We start from the raw sequence: 23,722 nt of genomic DNA on the forward strand, positions 1-23,722 counted from the left end.
AAAACTCCAGTGGTCTGATGCAACAGTCCTGCTATGTATCGAGTGGTAAATCATTTTGGAAGGTGTGGTTTGTGTGACTAAAGGGTTACTTGTCCATGTCTGAACATTTTTTCAATTGTACGTTGTTTTTTTTAAGCTAACAAAGGAACAGAAAGTGAAACTCCGCCCCCTTGGCACCAATGAAGAAAGTAGTCACCCCACACATATTGGACTCGGACACATTTAAAAAAGCAACATCATTTGGAAACTATTTATTGAACATTTGCAACCAGATATCAGTTTAAATACAGAACGTTCATTTCTCTCTCTACATCCCCCGACGGCAGGGACTGACTCCACTTCATTACACTCTGAGAGGAGGGAATGTTACAGGACTTGGTAAGGCGCACACTGTGCTGGAAGTCATTTGGCTTTCTGTCTTCTGATAATAAAGAGAAAAAGAAATCTTGAGTCTGCCTCTTAAATGTCCCACACACCGTTTCCTCCCCCCTCCTCGCAGCCGTTTTCAACCGGCGGCCGGGTGCCTTTGTCAACCCTGTGCGTTCGCAACCAATGGAGAAATGACACAAACAGGAGGCGAGAAGAGAAAACCAGTGTAGACGGTTGAGATGCACACTCCTATTGAATGCAGTCCCGCGTGTGTGTAACCATGAATGAAAAGTTAAAAGTAAAATGATCAACATGAATATATTAGAAAAAAAAATGGCAATTAGTCTTTAATAAACACCTCGCCTCACCTACTCCCAACCAGACCAGGGTTATAAATTAAAACTGTCCAAATAAAATCAATCAACCAAAACTTTGGGCCCATTCAGTTCCACTTCAAGACTGGAAAATCCTCATTGAAAAAACAAATGGCACTTTTCAGTCTCTTGAACTGGAATCTAGAATCTCGACTCCTCGTGGAATCGACCCCCCCAACCCTAAAATCAACTCTTTCTAATTTACATATATGGGTCAGGCGCTCTTCAAGCTTCCACCGCTCTGGCAGTTGCTCCCCACAGGACACGGGAGGACTCTGCGGTCCCTTGTGGGCTAGGCCACAGTTTTGAAGGTCTGCAGTATGAGGTTGGTTTGGTGGATGAGCCGGTTTGCACTGATGAAGACGTTTATCGCCCTGGGAGCAAAGACAAAAGCACAACTTGAGGAAACAAACAGGCTGGAAGAAGCTCAGTGAAACTGTTCAAACAACTGCTTAACTATTCCTGGGGCGGGGTTGGGGGAGGATGAATGGAACATGGACATTCACAGTCTAAAGGTAGGTTTAGCTGACAAATGACCAGCTGAGTCACTGTAGACATCCCTGCCCTTGTCCTCTCTACTTCTTAGTAACCTGCACAGATCCTAAAAAGTGAAAGCATGGTGTGACCGTGGAGCCTGACACGCTGGATGACTGAAAGCAATGTCACCACGCGCATGACATCCAGCTATCAGCTTAACGGTTACCCAGCAACAATCAAATACCGTGTCCTTTTGTTTATAAAGCTTATCATGTACAATGTTACTCAACTGTAATGTATAACGGTGTCTGGTGTTTCCACTGTGCTGATTAGACACTGTAACTCAGTCTGGATTTAATGACTCATTATTTACTCACTTGGCTCTCAGCTGGCCTAAATAAACATCTTCTTTAGTTGTTAACAATTTCCGTTATCACACTGAATTAACCATTTGTCCCCAAATGTTCTCTTTATTGATCTTTTTGTCTGAATAGAAACCAAATAAACCCCCAAAAATCCTAAAAGAAAACTAACCTTCTCTCATATTTGACAATCTGTGACCAGCGCTTACTTTAGCCTACTTTAACTCCTCAGAGTAGTTCTACATTTGGACAAATGTACTCATTTGCGTCCTTGCTGTGAGTCAGGTGAGAAGAATGAGCAGCGGCTATGTGTGTGGACACTGAATACAAGATTAGAGCGCGTCGGCTTAGCTTAAACTCTGTAAACATAATGGGAACCAAGTCTGGCTTTGTCTAAAGACAAAACTTTCCAAGGAACCAACAGCTCACTGAGTCGGGAACATGTTGTCTCTAGCTTTTTGTTTTTTGTTTTTTTTAAACAGTTTCCTGGCAGTGAGGTCCAACTGTCTTAATGTGATGCTGCCAGCCTCAATTTAACTTCAATACAAGAGTTGAATGGAGTTTGAACCACATAAAAATTCAGCAGCAACAGTGTTTCTGTTACTTTGACGACCATTCGGCTGCTAATTTAAGGGGTAAATGTGTGTTTTATCATCAACAGGAACACAGTGGACAGCACCAAGGCTATCACCTGGGTCTGGTCTAATAGGATTTACTACTTCTGCTTTTGATAGGCATCGACGTGACCCCTATGTGCCATCTCCATTTACATCTGCTTTGCTTGCGTGAATCAACCCACTGAAGAAGGAAATAAGCCAGTGAACTTTTTTAAAGACGGGAGATTGTCACGTTATAGTTCCATAATTATTATAAACGAAGGTGAGTCTGGTGCTCAGAGTTCATATCCAACACGTCACTGTTTACAAAGTGAACATCGAGTCTGTCCTTACAAAATAAGTAAGTTAGTGAAGTGGCTGCGTGGAGCGGACCTGTTGGGAGATGAGCAGCTGACAGTGACAGTGATGTTATACCACCGTCGATCCTCTGTCGCTCACGTAGAGGACGGGACAAAGCCTCTTGGACACATTTGTGTACATTGTTTGTTTTTCCTCTCTTGATTTCTAATTGGCTTGTTTCAGTTTTTGCCGGCAGGAAAACGTGAAATCTGGTTTTTCTTTTGCACACGCTCTCTTTCACACTCCCTCCCTTGCCCTCGTATCGATCCGCATATAAATTAATGTTACATGAAAACAAGAAATAGTGAGAAAGAAAAAAAAAGAGGCGTGGACACCTCGAAAATAAAACAATGTAACTCCTGTGACAGCAACCACAGCTGGCCACAGCTGGCCACAGCTGGCTATGGTAGTCCAGGTCAGTCCCGCGTGTCAATCACAGGCTACAGATGTTCAGTGAAACGTGTGGGCACGGGAATTAATATCATTATTGATGACGTATGACACGCATTGCCAGGAAAGAGCCAATCTGTCTGTTTATATTGGCAGATATCCAATTTGTATCTGATTTATTTCCACATGTAACCGGGGCCTGAATCTGATCTGACAATATCCAATTCCATGTGTATTTGTCCCGTTTACACAACGTTCATGTTACAGATCCGATCTGGGCCACTTGAGAGGAAAAAGTCGGAATTGGGCAGTGTAAAGACAGCCATAGTCACATAAAAACATGGCCAAATGCAAATACGTGTGGAGGTTTTTCAAATGGCGCCCGACTGTGAGGTGCCGTGGCAACACGACAAGCCCTCAAGGTCAAACTGAGCTGTGATCACAGGACACAATGTGATGAAGCAGCGGTCTGGAGAAAAGGAGATGAGAGGTGCTTATAGAGCCAGACACACCTCAGTCAGTGACCGAGTCGTTTAGCGGTGACAGCCATTATCCAGGTGCAGAGAGAGTGCGTAGCTATTAACAGAGCGATGACGCGCTGAAGAGACATACACATTGTTGGGGTTAAACTCACTTTCCGTCTTTGAAGTATGTTTTGAGAGTGTCGCTGAAACTTTTGGAGTATTTCACAAACTCCTTTTTCTGGTGCTCCAGGGCCTTGGTGAAAAAACAACAACAAAAAAAACAACTTCATTTAGTAACAAAGGCAGGATGTGAAACCGTGTACAGGCATGTGTGTCCGTGTCTTGTGTAATACTCACTCTGCGGTTCTGGTACTGATACTTCTTAATGACATTGTTGACTGTGTCCAGGAGCTCTTTTATGGCGCTGGCTATGTCTCTGTCAGAAACAGAAGGCAGCAGCAGTGAGGGGACATTTTCTTCTTTTTACACAACACAAAGAGGCCCAACAGTCGATACAAGGGATGCTTGTACGACAACAGTGAAATTAACGCTTGTGAGATTTTCACTCTCCACACCAAAAAAAAACAATACCTCACAAAAGATATTCCAGGTGTGTATTGATCTCATGCCGACACATGTATTTTGTGTTTGTTCCGTTCAGGCAGCAAGAGGCTGGAACATGAAACACTGCAAATAGAGACCAACCATTTGACTGGTTGGTCTCTTGGGTGAATCTTTACATAATTCCTTCATTCGAATTTGAGCTAGTTTTGCATAATTGCCTGGCACAGGCCGCCATGCTTTGTGCTTTGGGCACAAGCACTGAAGCCACTTAAATCACAGTGACTACATCCATCTTTATTTACAGTCTGAGGTTTTCTCCTGTTTTTTTCTTTTCTTCCTATATCTCCCATTATTGCCAGCTGCTTTTGTGAAGAGGTCATTCAGTCTGACACCACCACATTTTGATTTTTTTTTGATGTACAATTGACCTACAGCAAGAACCAGCACGAAGCCAATCTCACTGACACTGTGTAGCAGCAGGGGTTTGATGCTTTTATGGTAAAAAAAAAATAAAAAAAAAATTGCAGTTGGCACAAACAATAGCCAAACTAGACATTTTTGTTGTGTTGCTCTGGGAGCTGATTATATATATTTTCAAAGCTGAAAGGATTTGTCAGAAAAATAACCGGACACCATTTTTGACTAGTGATTCACTAGCACTAAGCAAACATTTTGAAAAAGGCTGATTATGCTTTCTTCGATTGGCAGCTTGTCTCTGTTTATGGAAGCTTTGTAAAATCCATATCCAGATGAGATTGGAAACTGAAGACATATGTTGGACATTTGTCGTTTAACAAAAGTACTATTGAATCTACGAGCTTCCAATGTGTGTGTGTGTGTGTGTTTGTGTTGATCAAAAGCAGCAGATGTTCTACATATTCCACATTATCATTTCTGGCGCACACAAAGTTAAAAGACAGAGCAGTGGAGTTGTGGCGCTTCGTAAGATCAATAATATATTTTTTAAAAAAGCTGAATTTTCTAGTGGAGGCTTGTGGTGGGGGTGTCCTTGTTTTGAACAGCACCAGGTCTGGCATCGGACAGTTCTTATTGTTTTTTATACGAGCTGAGTCAGAAATGAACATCAGTCAGTGCCAAGTTTTGATTTTAGATGTTCCTCCAGACTGTAGATTACTGAGCAGAGTGCACTGTAGCTCAGCACTGACGCCCCTGCAGTATAATACTGGAGGAGTTAGAGAAACTAAAGGTCTGAGCACTGCATTTGTTCATGTTGTGTTTATCACTGGCATCCTTTAATGACGCATGTTTTAAAACAGACAATGTGCTGGTCAGTGTGTGTGTGTGTGTGTGTGTGTGTATGTATGTGTGTGTGTGTGTGTGTGTGTCTACTCACTTGATAGTCTGTAGGAAGCGTACTCTGTCATTGATCTCGTCAGGGATTTTGCTGAGGATGTGTTTCAGAGCTCTGGCCTTTTCATTTAGGTCCTGGAACTCTGGCTCGGGCCGGTCAATCATGAAATCTGCAGGAAAAAGGTTTGCAGCACCATGAGTTATGTGAAGGGGCTCACAACAAGAACTGCAAATGAGGGAAAACACTACTGAGCTCTTTTTAATAACTTTAAACTTTATCTATTTTCTTTTTATCTATTTTCTTTTTTATTCTTCTTCGCTCCTGCTTTTAACTCTGTGTTTTTTGTTTTTTGTTTTTATGCTGCTCTTTTAACTCTGTGTTTTTTGTTTTTTGTTTTTATGCTGTTTTATGCTGTTCTCTTTTAAAAAATGTTTTGTCTTTATGTAAAGCACATTGAGTTGCCTTGGTATGAAATGCGCTATATAAATAAAGATGCCTTGCCTTGCCTTACTGTATAACAGTAAACTCAATGTAGAGACACCTGCAAACCTCACAAAGGGGTCCAGACTGCCCTTAGAGAGGAGCATTTTGCCCCTAAAATTTGAGACAGTGCAAAAATTTTCATCTACCTGCCCATGTGCAATCGGTAAATTTGCTTTTTTTTTTTTTTCATTGGTGAAATTTGGAAGGGGCAACTCAAACAATCTGGAATCTGTCATTACAGGTGCCCAGCCAATGTGTATGAGGATCACGAACAAAAAGGAAATGTGAATATTTGCTTTGCAAGTCGATTTACAGTGTGTTAAATTTTCTGCTTGCGCTTCTAAAATTTTACGTTAGTAAAAAATAAATTAGTCTGGAGCCCTGCAAAAAGGACCAATCCCACCACAACATCTCAGCAGTCGTCTTTTTCTCAAATACTCACCTTCCACATCATCGGCTGCCATGCGCAGTAGGGATTCGGTGAAGTTGATTTGGACGTTCTTTTTCTCCAAGATCTTCATTATGATGTCCTGAGTCAGGCCAGGGTTCTCCCTCTCCGCCTGACAAAGGAGTCGTCGAATCAGGCATGCAGAGCGAGGAGGAGAAGCAATCATTCATGAGAGGAAAATATATCAGCTATAGCACAGTTTGTCCTCTCTAATAAAAGAGAGAGGAGGCTTAGAGCTGCGGAGAACAAAGCAGGAACTTTATTGAATGTCAGATGTCAGCTGCGAGCAGTTCAGGTGAATGCACAAAAGCTCTCCTCCTGAATTATTTAACCTTGAATTGCAACCGGCCGGGGCAGCGGAGACACCAATCAGTGGACAAAAGACCCACAAATGTCATGGTAAAAACAGCCGTAAGGTGATCACACCCCCCTCCCTTTGGTTTGTAGAACCCCGACGCTGCTTCCTCGTCGTTAATATTTCATCCACAATGAACGCCCCTGCTCATCATCACACAGCGGCAGCACAGACCAAAGATATGATCACTGTGCTTTTATTGTTCCAGTGCAATCACAGAAGGGGATAGTTAAAAAAAAAAACCTCATCAAGCAGGTATCACTTTGATTTGATATTGATAACAGCAGAGGTCATTCATCTGAACATCAATCATGGAAATAGAAGTGCTTCAGCATAATGAATATGACATTAACTGAATGTGATAGTGTCGATATGACTAACAACAAGGGCAGGATGGATGAACCCATCAAAACATTTTATATGATTTAATACATGATTCATGAGTGCCACGGCGCCAACGCTCCCAGGCCCTGACCGCTACATCTACGACACAGCTTCACACATCTGCTGCTCACCCAGAGACTCCATTTAAACATTAAAATGTCTATTGATGTGGTGTTCCACGTTTTGATAAGTTTTATAGTTTTTGATCGACCACTGTTCAATGACCGTGATCATTTATGGAGAAATGTTGAGATAATAATCGGTATGTTCTGCGTGAAACGATCAGGCTCGAGTGGGAGAAGCTGTATGAAATCTTTCTCTATACATGCAGCCACAAATTACTCTCCACACATGGATTTTTCCACAGTTGTAGACAAACTTGTCCTCAATGTGCTGAGAGAGACTAACAGAATTTGAACTGTGAGCCCCTTCCTGCTGCCCATTGACTCCAACACAAAGATTATTTTAGAGACGAGCAGAAGGAACTTGCATGGGTTTCCAAAATATTTTCTCTAGAAAAACCAAAAACATATTGACATATTTGGTAAGGGATCTGGCTGCAGTCAGAGTCTGCTTCTTTTCTTATAGGAGCCGTTTTGTCACAATTAACCTCAAATGTTAAGACATTTGACATTTTTGCTCTGGGGGGGGGGGTCCCATCTATTGTAATGGCAACCCCCTCAATACAATATATGACTCTTTAGCTCTGTTATAATTTATTTTTTAAAGTATATTTTTGGGGCTTCTTTGCCTTTAAAGGGATAGTAGCATTTTTTTTTAAAGTGGGGTTGTATGATCTACAAATAGCCCCTAAGTACTTTAATTGCAGTAGAAGACTCTCTGCACTCCTCCCGTTAGCAACGCCAGCCCATAGCCCTGCCCAGAGATTTACAACATACAGTGTTGTGAACAGACCCAAAGAAACGGCCTATTTTCGTGGCGTAAAAGAGGTTTTACCTGAAAAAAAATACACAGTTCCATTGTTCGCTATAATATAATTTTTTCCAGCCCTTCAAAGTGCAGGAAAAATGCCGTTTTTATTTGGGCTAAAGTACTTAGGGGCTATTTGTAGATCATACAACCCCACTTTTAAAAAAAATGCTACTATCCCTTTAACTGATAGTACAGTTGAGAGAGACAGGAAATGGGGAGGCAGAGAGAGGGGAAATGACATGCAGCAAAGGGCCACACCAGCCGGGCATCGATCTGGGGTCGGCTGCAGCGAGGACTATAGCCTCTCTCTGCATACGGGGCACCTGCTCTGCCCACTGAGCTAAACGGCGCCCCCCTTGATTGATTCCCATGTTGACAGGGGACAGCAAGGAAATGTTCTAGTTTATGATTCAGTTGAAGCCTTGAGTTACAGGCAACATGGTGAGACCAAGAGATTCTGCTTCACATCTGTCTCATTTTGAAAACATGAGTGTGTTCTGTTCTCACACAGACACACACACACTCTCTGTACTGTAGTTTCACTGTGTTCAAGCAGCATCGAAGGCACAAGACAAACAAGTCTCTGATGTCTCTCACGTCCTCCTCGTGAGCTCCCTCTGCTGCTCAGGGCTCAAACTGAAGGCTGTTGGGATATTGCACTGATGGGTCTCTCCGCCTCTCTCTATTCATCTTCCTCTCTTATTTCCATGGCCGAAGGCATTATGTTCCACGATTGTCTGTACATCTGTTCATTGGGCTTATCTACATCACAGCTACCGTTTTATTTTCTCAATTTTATTTCCATATTTTTTTCTTTTTATGACACTTAATATTAAAGCCATAGAATAGGCTATAAAAAGAACTAATACAACATTAAAAATCTTATTTCTTATCCGTAGTCATTGGCCCTTTTATTTATCACAGCTCTGTCCTCATTTAAGTAGGTGCTGCGAATGCATCACTAAAAATAGGTCCCACATGGCGACAAACACACACGGTTAATCAGTTTTACCAGATTATCTAACCCCCTTCAAGGTAAAAAAAAAAAAAAAAAAAAAAACACCAAAGAGACACATTATTATGTTGCTAATAATCCCAAAACATCAGTGAGTGTGCACAGCTACGGCAACTAAAGGAGGTCGAATGTGAAGCAGGATGCTGGGCTGTAGCTGTCACGGACTGTTTACAACGTACAGTCTCGGTTGTAATTTTACAGTTTACTTTTGTTTTGCCTTTCACATACATTAAACTAAAATTTAAGAACATATGTGATCATCTGACCTCCCATATTTATGGTCCAATCAACACAAAAATCTAAATGTAAAAAATTTAGCAATATAACGCCAATTTTTCACAGGACTAGTGCAGCTATCGTTTCCTTCTTATTTCAATTGTTGTGGTGAATTCTTTTGTTTCATCTTCATGAAGTAAAATCTACATTTAATTAGCATGGTGTTCTGTCTGTCAACATGTTCCCTGCTGTAGTGTACTGTTGGCAAATTATTACTGAGAATATAAAATGAAATAAAAACACAGATGCTGATTTTTCTGGGTTTCTGGGCAGTTGTCGTCTGCTGCCTCCAGGGTCCTACCTTAATAAAGGCTGCTCTGAGCGTCTGAGCTGCTGATAGGTTGATCCTCTCCAGCTAAAAAAAAAAAAAAAAAGAGGAAGACATGATGTCACTGACAAATCTGGACCGTCTGAGGCTTTTGCTCTGTCACCCATCATTTGACTATCTGTCATCTGTTGCAGCTGCGTGCTAAGTTACACTCGATTTGCTCTGTCAAAAATAAGGAACTAAAACATGATGTATGCTGCTACTGTTGGGCTGGAGTTGCTTTACAAAGTGAACCCCAGCAGAAGGCTTAAAAAAATCACAACTGGGATTAGATTTGTGTCAGCTTTATTGTTAACAACCATATTGTTATCCCATGTATAATTTAGGTTTGAGTTTTTCAGGTTATTACAGTTTACTCCTTTAATAACTGTCTCAATCTTTTGACAATCTGTCAAATAAACGCTGTAGGAATGAGTCTTCATATATGTACAGTATTTATGTTTATAATTCTTGAACTGTAACATCAGATGACTCAAAAATGTTTAGATTTCACATAAATTGGCTTCACGCCCTCATTAATAGAACAGTAATTATATGATAACTGGGTTGACCTCTTCATAACAGATTTAGTGGGGATAAAAACACACTGACTTGATCTTCAAACTAATCCTTTAAGTGTGAACAGGATGCAAGACAAAACACTCAGGAACGCCAAGACAAACAACTGAGCTAGCTTCTGTTAGAAGAGGGTGTTTTACCTCGTTGAAAACTGGGTACATCACGGCATACAGCGTCATGGATACCATGGAGTTTGTCTCCGCTTCATTCTTCATCTCCTCCATTGTCATCCTCCAGGGAGGAGCAGCTCTTGGTGAAACTGTGAGGAGGAAACTGCAGCTCACACACACTCACACATGCACTCACACACACACTCACACACACTCTGGAAACCACACAAGCTCCAGAGTGACAAGAGCCTGGAGGAGAAAGAAGACAATAAAAGGCCATTTGTATTATTTTTAAATCAACATAGAATCATATCATAAACTTGATTTCAATTTTAAATCAAGTTTATGACAATTACAATATAGTTATTAGTAGGGATGGAGCAATCTGCTCAACCCCATCAAGACTGGTGCTGATCCGGACATGATGAGTCGGGTCAGGTACAGGTTATGACAACACCGACCAACATCAAATGCAGTTTATTGGTCAGTACTGTTATAACATACAGCTCTGGAAAAAAATAAGAGACCACTTTCATAATTGTTTCTTAAAAGCATCTCTACATGTATGACAGTCAAGTCTTGATATTTTTTGTTATTTTGACTAGTTGTCATTTTCAGCCAATAAAAGCTCTAAATGACAATATTTGTATTTCAATTTTGGGAGAAATGTTGTCGGTAGTTGATAGAATAAAACAAAACAAAAAATTAATTTAATTTAATTTAATTTTTTAACACCTATAATTAGTAAAACCAGAGAAACTGATCATTTTGGGAGTGGTCTCTTTTTTTTCCAGAGCTGTATATAAAATATCACACCAGAGCTTTTTGTTGCATACATTAAAATATTTCCAGTCAGTTCCATGCAGCAAGATATCAAGATTTTACATTTAGGAGAACACTGGTATGAGGTCAGTGTTTGGTATCTGAGTTTGAGAACTGGTATTGGGGGAGAAAAGAGAAGCTGGAGCAATACAACAATTCACAGATTTAAAATAAACATATCAGCACTCTGATGAACAGACTATATCACTCTATGTGTATTACCTCAAAATGTATTTAGGATGTCTGTGATGCAATGTCTGGCAGTAGCCTATAACTAATCAGTATTTTATTGATGAACCAAAGGGTTGTGTTACTATTCTGGTTGACCAACATATTGTCTTGTCAATACAATACAATTAAGCATGCTTGATATAATTAGGCTATCTGACCAGTATCCACAGACCACTGTGACATCTACATATTCAAAGACACAAAAATATCCAGTTTATGTACATACTTATGTATGACAATAAAAAGCATCAAATCCTTTGAGAAGCCAGAAACACAATATACTTTTCATTTTTGCATTTCCCATTATCAAAACAGCTCCAGATTATTTGTATGTTTATCTACAAATCGGTGCATTTCTAAAAAAAAAAAAAACACATGTCAATAAACACCATACATCTGTAAAGTGGCTTTCTAACCAACAGGAAGCTGTGACGTCTTGGTTTGTTTCACCTGAAGGAGGGAGTGGCTCAGTTGTGTGTTACCTTGCTGCTGGCGGCGAGACATTTTTAAATGTATTATCATTTCAGTATTAAGAAAACAAGGAGCACACGTAATAGGAAATCGCTTCACTGTTTCCTGCTCGTTCTGACATATTGATAGGATCTAGTTTATAAGGACAAGAATACATGGATGAAAAAGTAATGGCTTTTGCAATGCAGCTTATTTATTAGCTAAATAAATGTTTAACATTTAGGTATTCGACCACAGCCCTATCAAGAACATCTGCCATACACAACCTACCCAAAAGCTGAAATCTCTCTCTTTTTTAACCACATAGTGAGCCATACAGTAAGACGCGATGGCTGCCTATCTGGAAGGCTAAACTGCCCAGCTACTCGGCTAACTGGCTATAGCTACAAAGTAGTTGACGTGACGCGAACTATGGTTTTCCCTTTTATTCAGAGTAACAGACTATCAAAATCCAATGTCGAGACGATAATCGATTGGGTAGCGGAACAAAATGATCGCTATTTAGCCGTTGAGGTTCCCAATTGAGGCCTATGGCCGGGCAGATCGATGCTAGCGAAGGGCTAGCAGGGAACAGCGTAGCTCACGGGCTAGCTACAGTAAATCGTAGATTTCTGCTTCCTGATGAGCGATAACGCGTCAACAAACTGCTTTAGGTCAGATGTGTATGTCGGTATGTGCGTGTCCAATGAGTACTTGTATCTACCTTTTGTCTGACCTCTTAAATGGGCTGGTTGCGCCGTCGATTGCCTTTTAGCCGCTATGTTTTCTTTACAACTTAAGGCGGAAGTTTTTTAGGACTGGCCTCAGCGACATCTTCCGGACCGTTGCTACGTAAACACACGTCCTCCAATCAGAGGAGGCTGGATGGAGCGACAGTGACGTCATGTGTGGCAGAGGACAGATATATTGCTCAAGGCATCAGACCATTGTTATTCTTTTTTCCCCCTATTCTTTTATTAGTATGAGAGCCTTCAGTATTCATCGTCTTTTAGCTGCTCTGTTCTCTTTTCAACTTATACTTTAATTTGTCACATCTGGACTAGTCAAGATGCAGACTTTTATAAAAAATAAAACATTGTTTTGTGTTTTGTTTTCATGATACCATAGGCTATTATTATTTTTAATGACTTTTTAGTGTGTGCCTCACAACTCTTTTTTGAGTGGTCCTCAAGCTTTTTAATTTAACATGCATTGAATACTGTAATTGATATAAACTATATTTATACATTCCTCCTGTACCTTTATGCATTTTGTTTAGGCTATTTATTGTGTGTTGTGGAGTGACACCTTAATAAAGGCTATCTATCTATCTATCTATCTATCTATCTATCTATCTATCTATCTATCTATCTATCTATCTATCTATCTATCTATCTATCTATATGCAATTTCAGATATGTGAAATGTTGAAGATTTGTGAAAGCTTTATGCTATTCATGAAAACACTTTTCACTTCATTCTACTCTGAAAACAGTTATATAATGCCATATATAATGAATATATTGTAAAACTGTCAATGCATAGTGCTCTTATCAGTCACACAGTTTGTCACCATCCAATCCCTATAAAATGAATGCAGCATAATAGAGGATAAACAATATTTTATGGATACCTCAGCCTCTGCTGAATTAATCTGATTAATAATTATGTTAGGTGGAGAACCTCTTTAAAGTAACTGATCAAACTATCCTAATCCTGTCACATATTCTGGGTTTGGGTTGTTAGATGAGGTGAACACTTGAAGCTTGGGAGACTGCAATGTACGAAAACAGCTGAGAAAAAAGCCTAAGAGAAAATAAAAATGTTTGTTGCAGCCCAGAGCTCTATTCCAAACTACTGAACTGATAACTACTAATGACTTGATCAAAAGTGACTTCTTTGTCATCTGTTAGCAGATTTACTATTATTATGTGTTTATTCACATATATCACACATTTTCACCTAGATGCACAAAAACTGATCAGTGAGTATTGGAGTTTCTTCACAGAGAATAACTTCATGACTATCTCCATATCTCTGTGACACATTTAGTGCATGTCAGGAGGTCAAGGGTCTCATTTCTATCCTATTCTGTAGGAATGTGGAGGTCATCGCACAGACCATCAGTTCGGCTGTCTGGTTATTTTCACTCTGATGGGTCCGAAGAATACAGGCACCAGGTGAATGAAGCCCTCAGGTGTAACAGCCGTTGTGAGGTATGCAAATCTCACACATTTTTTCTTTTTAATATAGTAAAATTTTGAATCCCCATCGTGTTGATACCAACACAAATGTCCAAGGTTATTCCCCTGCTAAAACTAAATTGAGATGAACCGGCATTATTGTGAAAATGTGCATTACATTTTGTTGTTTGTCTGTTTTTTCTAGATGATAATCCCCTCATGACATGACAGGAGACTAATTATCTTGGGCATTTTCTTACTGATGATTGGCACGATGACAAAGATATTTATAGACAGTGTTGTAAGCAATATGCACAAGCTAATATGCACCATTGTAGTTTTAGTATATGCTCAGTTGATGTTAAATGTTCCTTATTCAGAGCTTTCTGCAGACCTATATAAACAGCTCATCTTTGGTGCAGCTATAAAGAGCAGTATGTGGTGGCTCATAGTGGCCTAATGATGGACTGAGGTTGTTGCTTCAGGTGCCCAGATGGCACAGGGCTAGTCAGCTGTTTGTTTACTGTAATGTACCTAACTGTGAAGCACTTGAAATCTGATGTATCGTTTTATGTGCCGCCTGGATGATTCAGGGAACAGCATTATTAAGGCTTTAGCCCTGGGAAGAGCTGCTACAGGTATTCATCCATGCAGGCTTAGAAAACACTAGCAGGATAGCCTGCTATGAATTATGTGGAGAGTTAATGTTTGGTTCTCTCTCTCTTTTTTTTTAAATCTGTTTTTTTCTTTTTTTTTTCTTGACCGGTTATTGTGTCTGCAATAAAGAACAAGAATGACTGATTGATTGACATTGGCATCACTACAAATAACACAAGAAAATGAGAAAATTCAAATAGTCTGTGGCTAAGGTCTTAAGAGGGAAACAGACAGTTGTGGACTTGAGGCATACCAAATATTGCACGTGGTGTAAAAATATAGGCTACTAATGGATGGGTAGTGACCAACATTTGAAGCAGTAGCTTTGTTACATAATTACTATGTTATATTTACTCAATATCAGTTATGTTATGCATTTGGATATCAGGTTTAAAAAAATAAGGCTGAAGAATGAAATGCAGCTGGCAGTAGTGTAATCACATTTGGGATAATTTCTCTGTTGCTAAAGTTTATGGATTTATAATAGGTACTGATTCCTACAGTGTTCACAGTTAAAGCTGAAAGTCATCACTTCAACCATTATTTCAGTTTGATTAATTATGACCTCTGCATGATGTGTGGCTATGTTTTCTATCAAAACAGACAAGTGTTTTTACCTGGGTCTTTGCATGAATGTCTTTGCATGGAAATGTGACATAAGAGACAAACATATGTTAAAGCACTGCTATTTCATTTCTGTTTATGACTTTGGAGGAACATGGAAGAAAAAATGTGTCAAGTGCTAGGGCTATGTCATTTTCTTGGCAACACCCATTGACTCCAATCCCCAATGTTACGCAAGAGAGGGAAATATTTTGCATTGAGGTTGTGTGGCAACCAGTGGCTGGGAGGACACTGAAGGGGTAGAGGAAGGGAGATGGGCTCTAGAAAATTCCAGCATAGTCTGGATGAAAATGTCGAGCATGAACTAATTCAAGGAGGGCAGGCTGAGACTTGACTTCACTGACATCACTAACAATTTGTGGGCGTTTTTTTTTTTTTTTTTTTTTAATACAGGCAGCTCAAAATATCTCAGAGCCCAAAGAGATAAAAACTTATATTTTGCAAAGTGGAATAAAGTATATGGTTAAGTTAAATACTATTTGTTAAATTACGTTTTCTGCAGTCTTTCTACTGACTGCATTAAACCAACACAGCCTGATGTAACGCCCAAACCTTTGCACAGATACCTCATGGTGATCATTGTTACACAAGACGCTCAGTTGTCATGTAGCCTACACTCTCACATCAATTTAGCAATTATTGATGATTCTGTACGCATCTGATATTATTAATTCTTCATTCAATTTAAATTATCTGGTTGGTTGAGCACCTCCCCACAGACACGCTGCATGCATCCACGGGGGAGAGGTAGGGGACAGTCGGCTCCACTCACTCACCTCTGCAGAGATGAGACTGTCTGGGAGTATTTCCACTGAACCGTCACGCCCACGTGGAGCCTGAGTGGAGGAAAACGCGCCCCAGTTGCTGCTGTAGCAACGAGGATCTCGCTCTCATCCCCGCGTGTTGCGTAACAGCGACGGAGCGGCCTGATTGGTCGGCTCCACCGACGGGAGGGGAGGATAATCACTTGTTCGGTGTCGGACGAGCACCGGGGGGAGGCAGGCACCAACCGGCACTTTTAGACGAAAGGGACTGGAAAATTCCCAAGCTCACAGACTAGAGAAGTGTCAGCGAGACGCACCCGGACTGTCTTCTTTAAACCGAGGAAACTACAGACATCTTGGCTCTTGTGTAAGCGTGAAAAGGTGAGGCAGTTTCCGGGTTTCGAGTCGGTGCGTGTCATTCATTTCTACAATGTATCTTTAGCTCCCCTTTTTTTGCTACCAGGGATAACATGAACTAGTTTCTGACATAGGCAAAGGAGTTAGACAGTTTGACAGCTTGGAGGAAGAGTGCAAAAGACAAGATAACTTAGGTCTTCCCTTTTTATTATCGCACGCGGGGATAGGCATGCATTACTCAAGTCATGACGTGTTAAGGAAATTATGTAAAGTAGCTACAGTTGCCACACATGGAGAAGCTGAATGAACTGTGCATTGTTTGTTTGCAGACTCTACAACCATGTCAGTGAACATCCAAGTCAACAGCCCTAATGTGAGGTACACAGATGAACACATCGTGGCTCACTACGCCTACCACACCACAGCAGTGACAAGAGAAGGGAACAAAGTCGTGGTAAGTCTGCAGTCTCTGTCACATTTTAAATCATCTGTAATATATATGCCATCTGCTGCATAAGCCCCTCACTGAGTCCATGCATGCTCCACGTGGGGAACAGGTGACGCCTCACACCACTGAGATGACATTTCGCACTGAGAGGCGTGTACCCCGGCTGGGCGTGATGCTGGTGGGCTGGGGAGGCAACAACGGGACCACAGTCACAGCAGCCGTGCTGGCCAACAAGCTGGGTCTCACCTGGATGACCAAGACCGGAGAGAAGGTGAGTGGAGTTGACACCAACCTGACTGTGTACATACAAACAGGGAATCTGCTGCTCGTTTACATTTAGTTTTGAGCACTCACCTGAAAAAGCACAAGCAAGATGTTGTAGGCTACTCACTAGTAAGTGTGATCTTCACGGAGCATTCAACTCTGTGGAAGTGCATATTGGTTGGAAAATAAATGTCTGTCTTCGGGCAGGAAAACAAAAGATTGTGTTTTGGTGAATAAACCTTTTCTAGCTGGGTTAAATAAGGGTTTGAAAAGCAGAGGCTACCACTTACGAGCCAATAGAGAAGCTTCTGGTCCTATTATGTAAGTATCGGCTCCAGTAGGTCACCTGACAAAGTAGTAGAGACTCATTAAAAGCTGATTATACTGACATGTTCAGTGAGGTGTTAAGAGCTTAACCGACTCTGGTCTTGTGGATTTCACTTTATATGGGCATGCATTTTTGACTATGTTCTCAAGATTTCCATTTTTGTCATTTCTATGATACATTTTAAAACTAGTAAAAAAAAAAAAAAATACAACTAAGAAAGAATGAACTCATCGTGTTTTCTGTCCTCTCTTCCTCATTCCTTAGAAAGCAAATTACTACGGATCCCTCCTGCAGGCATCTACTGTTTGTCTGGGGTCAAACTCTGAGGGCGAGGTCAACGTCCCCTTCAGAGACCTCCTGCCCATGGTGCATCCTAACGATATTGTCTTTGATGGTACGGATGATTGTAGATAGTCTTTGAGAGGGAGAGGGAGAGAGCCAGTTAGGAAACAGCAGAGAAATCTGACTGCAGGGCATTAAAGGGTGTTCATTTTTCAGATATCCTGTTGGGCATGAGATTCCTGGGAGATTCCTGTGGATTTGGAGTCAGATTTACTATTCATCATGTGACTGGGATGGAGCAGGCAGTATGGGAACAATAGGTCAATTGCTTTATATAACGAGAGAATGCATTTCCTGAAGGAAATACGGGGGAATGCTGAAAGCTGAATAGCAATCTTGAAAAGATGAAACAATATCTGAACAGTAAAACTAAAACATGTAAGAAGGCGGTTGTATGAAATGGTTGGAAATTACTTAAATTGTTGAAGATCAGTATGAAGAAATTGAAAGGCTGTAGTCTTCTCAGATTTATTTAAAACTGACAGCTTGAAAGCATTTTTGAACCATTACTATAGATGAAACAATATCTGAAGAGTAAAAGTATAAAATGTAAGACGGAGGATGTATGAAATGGGTGGCAGTTACTTGAATTTGTATGACATTTGTATGACTTGTATGACATGTGAATGGACAACACATGCTGCAGCCATCGGACACAAGAAAGGCCGGCTGCTCACTGAAGAGCCAATAGATCTTGCACTCTAACACTTTATTTAATTCTACAAACTAACATCTTTGCTACTGTCTCTTCCATGCATCAGTAAATTGAGGTTACAGTTTTCCCACTCTAAACTGCATTGTGTTCAGCATGCTCCAGCCACTGCCACTAATATATCGTCAGCCTGTAGATAGCAACATCCACCAAACCTAACACTAACCCCTAGTGAAAATTCCCTGCTGTATCACCCTCCTGCTTCCACAAGGTGAAGATGGTCAGTGAAATGCTCTTACGGTGTCTTCTGTTCTGCTGCCTCATAAGGGAATAGCTCTAATAGGCAACCTATTTATGGATCCTCTGCAATCTATTATAAGATGAAAGTGAAGACTCATATAGGTCAGCCGCTGCCCTTTTTAGTTGTGGAAAATGTGAGCTGTCTAAAGATTTGAGCAAATTTCCTCTTGTAACATGTGTTGTGTGTTTGTGTTCTTAGGCTGGGATGTGTCTGGGATGGATCTGGGCAGCGCTATGGAGCGGGCTCAGGTGCTCGAATGGTCGTTACAAGAGCAGCTCCGACCGCACATGAGCGCCATGAAACCCAGGCCATCCATCTATATCCCAGAATTCATCGCTGCAAACCAAGAGAGCCGAGCTGACAATGTCCTCACTGGCACCATGGCAGAGCAGGTAATGCACAGTGTTGTTACTGTATGTCATCTCCATTCATTCAGTCCACTTTAGATTGTGGTGTTTCTGTTGTTAATTTGAATCAGAGCTAAAGAATAAATTGTTTTACAGCTGGAGCAGATCAGAGCCGACATAAGGGACTTCCATCAGTCGAGTGGTGTCGACAAAGTCATTGTTCTGTGGACGGCCAACACCGAGCGCTTCTGTGATATCGTCCCAGGGGTCAATGACAGCGCCAAGAACCTGCTTGCTGCAATCAAGGTGAAACGCAGAGCTCTGAAGAGAATTTTAATCCGATTTTTTTTAGATTCATAAAAGATACTTACTAACATGCAAGATTTAAAAGCAAAAATCCTGAAGCTGGTTTCAGTAGAGAGACTTCAATTTTCCATGACACCATCCTTAATTGTGTTGGTGGCTGGTGGTCATGAATCACCCATTCAACTTTAATTTCCTCCTAATGCTGAGGACCAAGCAGTAATCCTCCATCACTTTCAGTGATTATTACAGCTCAGAGGATGAAGAGATTAGCTCCCCCAACACTTCACAGTGTATTTGTAAATGAAATGGCATTATGTGTCTGCAACGGTCAGCCATTCCTTTCATGTCTGATCAGACGAGGAAAATCGTGATTTGCGCTTCTCAGATGAGTTTTTATTTTATCTCCTGTCTTGAGCATGCTTGTACTGCAGTCAGCAATGATAATAGACTATTTCACAGTCTTGATCTTCAGCAAATAGCTCAATTTTAGATAGGCGTGAAACCAATAATAGAGCCGTACTACAGATGATGCAAAGAGAGTCTCAAGGGAAATGTAGCCCTGTGAGTCAAGCTTTGTTCTCCTGTGTGTATTAAGATGATACAATTTGTAACAGCCATTATCTCTGTTTGTGTGTACCTGTCAGTCCGGAGCAGAGGTTTCTCCCTCCACTCTGTTTGCAGTGGCCAGTATACTGGAGGGCTGCGCCTACATCAACGGGTCCCCACAAAACACTTTCGTTCCGGGGGCCGTAGAGCTGGCCGAGCAGAGAGGCGTGTTCATCGGAGGAGACGACTTCAAGTCGGGTCAGACCAAGATCAAGTCAGTGCTGGTGGACTTTCTGGTCAGCGCAGGGATCAAGGTGAGAGAAAGGATGCAGGGATTCAGGAGGGGGGATCATCGGTGTCACAAAAACAGTCAAAACAAACATGTTGTCATCCCCCAACACAAAAAGACTGACACAAATCACTCACAGAGCTGCCAAAATCATTGGCCTCCCCACCCCCATCCTCTCTGACCTCAACACCATAGCCATAACACGCAGAGCACTCACCATCACCCAGGACCCCAGTCACCCCCTAAACCCGTACTTTGTGCTGCTTCCATCTGGCCGCCGGTACAGGTCCCTGACCTGGAAGAGGGTCAAGTTCAGCCGAAGCTTCGTCCCCTCTGCTATAACAGAACTAAATAGATTGCGTCGCTAAATGTGTGTTCCTGTTTAATGTGTATGGGTGGGTAATGTAATGTATGTATTTATGTATCTTGAGGTTGTGTGTTGCGTACGGGGGTGAAAACAAGTTTCCTTGCAAAGGACAAATAAAGCTGAATCTGAATCTGAATCTGAAAACAAAAACATATTGTAACAATATATCCACTTCTATTTAATTGTTAATAGCATCTTGTTCGAATAAAGGTGCAGTCAGTGGAAGGCAAGGATGGGAACCACTGCTACAGATTATTTTACATTTGAACACTAGTCATATATTTTACAACTTGATTGTTTTTGATTTGGCATGGCAGCTATAACCACTAGTTTCTCTGCACTTCACAGCCGACCTCCATCGTCAGCTACAATCACCTTGGCAACAACGATGGGAAAAACCTGTCGGCTCCGCAGCAGTTCCGCTCCAAAGAGATCTCCAAGAGCAACGTGGTGGACGACATGGTCCAGTCAAACCCCATCCTGTACAAGCCTGGAGAGAAACCTGACCACTGTGTGAGTGACTCAAACACAGGGGGAAAAATGTGTAGGAAAAAAAGAAAAAAGAATAACAACAATCCTAATTGTTTCTGTTATTTCAGGTGGTGATCAAGTACGTCCCCTATGTGGGAGACAGCAAGCGTGCCATGGATGAGTACACCTCTGAAATAATGATGGGAGGGACCAATACTATAGCTCTGCACAACACCTGCGAGGTACAGATACAAGCCAAAACCACACCACACCTTACCATAACAGAGCAGTTTCTTATGTAACACTCCAACCTGGTAATTGCTGTTTAAACAAAACATTCAGAGCTAATCTCTCTGTGATTGCTATGGAGAAGGAGGAGGAGGCTCAGCAGTACTAGAGCTTACTGTTAATCCCCCTTAACGGGTCTTGGAGCTAATTTAAAGATGCATATACAGGTCATTGACACAGTTTTTGTTCATGTTTCTCTGGCATGCCTGCTCAGGCCTACTACTGTTTATTACATCACACAAAGTAACATCTATTAATGTAGGCTATGTCCAGACACTGAATGTGTATGGTTAAAAAAATAATAATAATTTGGATTAATGTAAATAAAAAACAAACAAACAATTGGTATAGTATTATAACAATTATATATTATATTATATTGTATTGTATTGTATTATATATTATATTATAACCAATTCTCCCTCTGTTTCACCATCAAAACTCGCCTTCTCTTTCTTTCTTTCTTTCTTTCTTTCTTTCTTTCTTTCTTTCTTTCTTTGTGACAGGACTCTCTACTGGCCAGCCCAATCATCCTGGACCTGGTGATCCTGACAGAGCTTTGTCAACGTGTGACTGTCAAGCCTCAAGGAGAGGAAGACTTCCAGTCCTTCCACAGTGTCTTAGCACTGCTCTCCTTCCTTTGTAAAGCCCCCCTTGTCCCTACAGGAACCCCAGTTATCAATGCCTTCTTCCGCCAGAGAACCTGCATAGAAAACATCATGAGGTGTGGAGAATTTTCCCGTACTGGAAAGTTAAATTTGCATATACTTTAAATGAAACCAGGCCAGTAAACAGGTGTTGAATAATGGTGACTGTTTTTGTGGTAGAAATTGAGAGGATTCTGTCTCTTTTTTTTCAGAGCGTGTCTCGGCCTTGCTCCTCAGAACCACATGCTGCTGGAGCACAAGCTGCAGAGAAACTTCCTGCCTCCACAAACCACCTACAGCAATGGCGAAGTAGCTGCGATAAAAAAGGCTGTCATCACCAACGGGAAACATACATCTCTGAAAAATGGCACTTGTGCACATTTCGGCGATGCACCGTGGCCAATCTGATTGCAAATACAACACTACAGCCCAAAACAGAACTGAAACTTAATACATTTTAAAACTTAACACCTTTATATAAAATGGACAAAAGCAACCAAACTGTCATTTCAACAACAACAAAAAAAACAACTAAACTTGACATTTGTGTTAGATACATTTAACATCATTGGTATTCTGAGTCTTGTGTTGTTGAAGAAAGATATGCAGCTAATTTTCTACCACAGACTATACAAGCAAGGAATGGAGCTTAGCAAAAGATCTGCTACAATGTGAAGCTACTGATTTCAGTAACCTCTATAGTTACATAATATAAAGGCAGACTATTTTGTTTGAAAATATTTTACAGGTTTTATGCAGAACTACCAACAACTTGTAATTTTTTGTTAATACGGTTGTTTTTTTTTATTTTTTTGTTCTTATGTGGTTATTAATGTACAAATGTAAAATTCACCTGTGCAGTGTAGCTGTTTGAAATAGTGTGAGTTATATTATTGTTACTGTATGTTTTACAAGCAAATCTGATATGGACCTCACAGCTGAAATGGAACAGGTGCTAACTTGTTGACTTGCACAGCACATGGGCTTTGATAGATGAGGAGCATGCTCTTTTGTCAATCATGGCCATTTTGTACTTTTTCCCCTGTTTTGTGTGAAACTTAATGTCAGGAAATAGAGTTGTAGTTTAAAATATTTTGTTGCAGAGTAACTTGGGCTATTTATATATAATAATAAATGTTAAAATGTTGTTTGAACTTGCATCTAAGGCAGTCATCATTGTGGTTGTGTTTTGTGCATGGGAAAAATCAAGTTTCAGAGCAAATAACAAACAATGAGGACACATTTGAAATTATGAGAAGAAAACAGAATATCTTTATTTTAGATGAAGGTAATACTTATTTAGTCTAAATAAATACGCTACTAAAAAAGATGAGAATTGGTCACAAGTTCCATTTTCTTTTATCATCCCATTTTTCTTTAGGTCATTACAAAGCCATCTTTTATTGTATCCTATTCAGACACAGTAGTAGGCTAAAACGTGCCTATTTATTAGATGTAACGTGAGAAAAGGAACTTTTTATATTTACATCCAAGACATATTTTGGGATAAAACAAGAGTCTTTTATTTATATGAACTAAAATATGAACATTTTTTATCTCCTTTTTATTAATTACAGATCATACATACACATCAGACAAACATAAGAAGAAATAACCCATAGGTTACACATCTCTTTATCTGGAATACATATTAAAGCTTTCAAGAACTTGGTTTGTTCTGATAGCTTTCTTATTTTTACAGTCTTTAATTGCAGCATATTGCAGTTGCAAGAAAAAAACATCAGCATTTGGTTTACAGTTTGTCCATTTTTTCTCATATGAAATTTCCCAAGCATCAGGATTAAATGTACAAAAAAACTCTATAGGCCTAATCATCATCTAGATTTCCTTCAAAATAAACTAAAATATGAACAGGTCCG

The 23,722-nt window shown here is 40.5% G+C and overlaps 2 protein-coding genes across 3 annotated transcripts; one reads left to right on the forward strand and one right to left on the reverse strand.

Moving 5' to 3' along the window:
• Positions 1-236: 236 nt before the first annotated feature.
• Positions 237-12,500, reverse strand: LOC311005813 (programmed cell death protein 10). 2 transcript variants are annotated; one of them, XM_083998393.1, is made up of 8 exons: positions 12,398-12,500; positions 10,189-10,407; positions 9,464-9,517; positions 6,194-6,311; positions 5,311-5,437; positions 3,750-3,828; positions 3,563-3,645; positions 237-1,117 (listed from the first exon to the last, which is right to left on the reverse strand). In XM_083998393.1, the coding sequence occupies exons 2-8, from the start codon at positions 10,276-10,278 to the stop codon at positions 1,036-1,038; spliced, it is 633 nt and encodes a 210-aa protein (XP_083854519.1). In that variant the 5' UTR covers positions 10,279-10,407; positions 12,398-12,500; the 3' UTR covers positions 237-1,035. The 2 variants fall into 2 exon arrangements, with proteins under 2 accessions (XP_083854519.1, XP_083854518.1); XM_083998392.1 differs by having other exon boundaries at positions 12,386-12,500.
• A 3,630-nt stretch (positions 12,501-16,130) lies between these two features.
• Positions 16,131-22,264, forward strand: LOC311005456 (inositol-3-phosphate synthase 1-A-like). The gene is made up of 11 exons (XM_083997871.1): positions 16,131-16,270; positions 16,576-16,700; positions 16,804-16,965; positions 17,551-17,680; positions 18,780-18,973; positions 19,085-19,234; positions 19,879-20,094; positions 20,785-20,949; positions 21,036-21,149; positions 21,702-21,919; positions 22,055-22,264. Exons 2-11 carry the CDS (start codon positions 16,587-16,589, stop codon positions 22,248-22,250), a joined length of 1,659 nt encoding a protein of 552 aa, XP_083853997.1. The 5' UTR covers positions 16,131-16,270; positions 16,576-16,586; the 3' UTR covers positions 22,251-22,264.
• Positions 22,265-23,722: the final 1,458 nt, after the last annotated feature.

Source organism: Trachurus trachurus (genome assembly GCF_905171665.1).
Source record: "Trachurus trachurus genome assembly, chromosome: 22".
Lineage (NCBI taxonomy): Eukaryota > Metazoa > Chordata > Actinopteri > Carangiformes > Carangidae > Trachurus > Trachurus trachurus.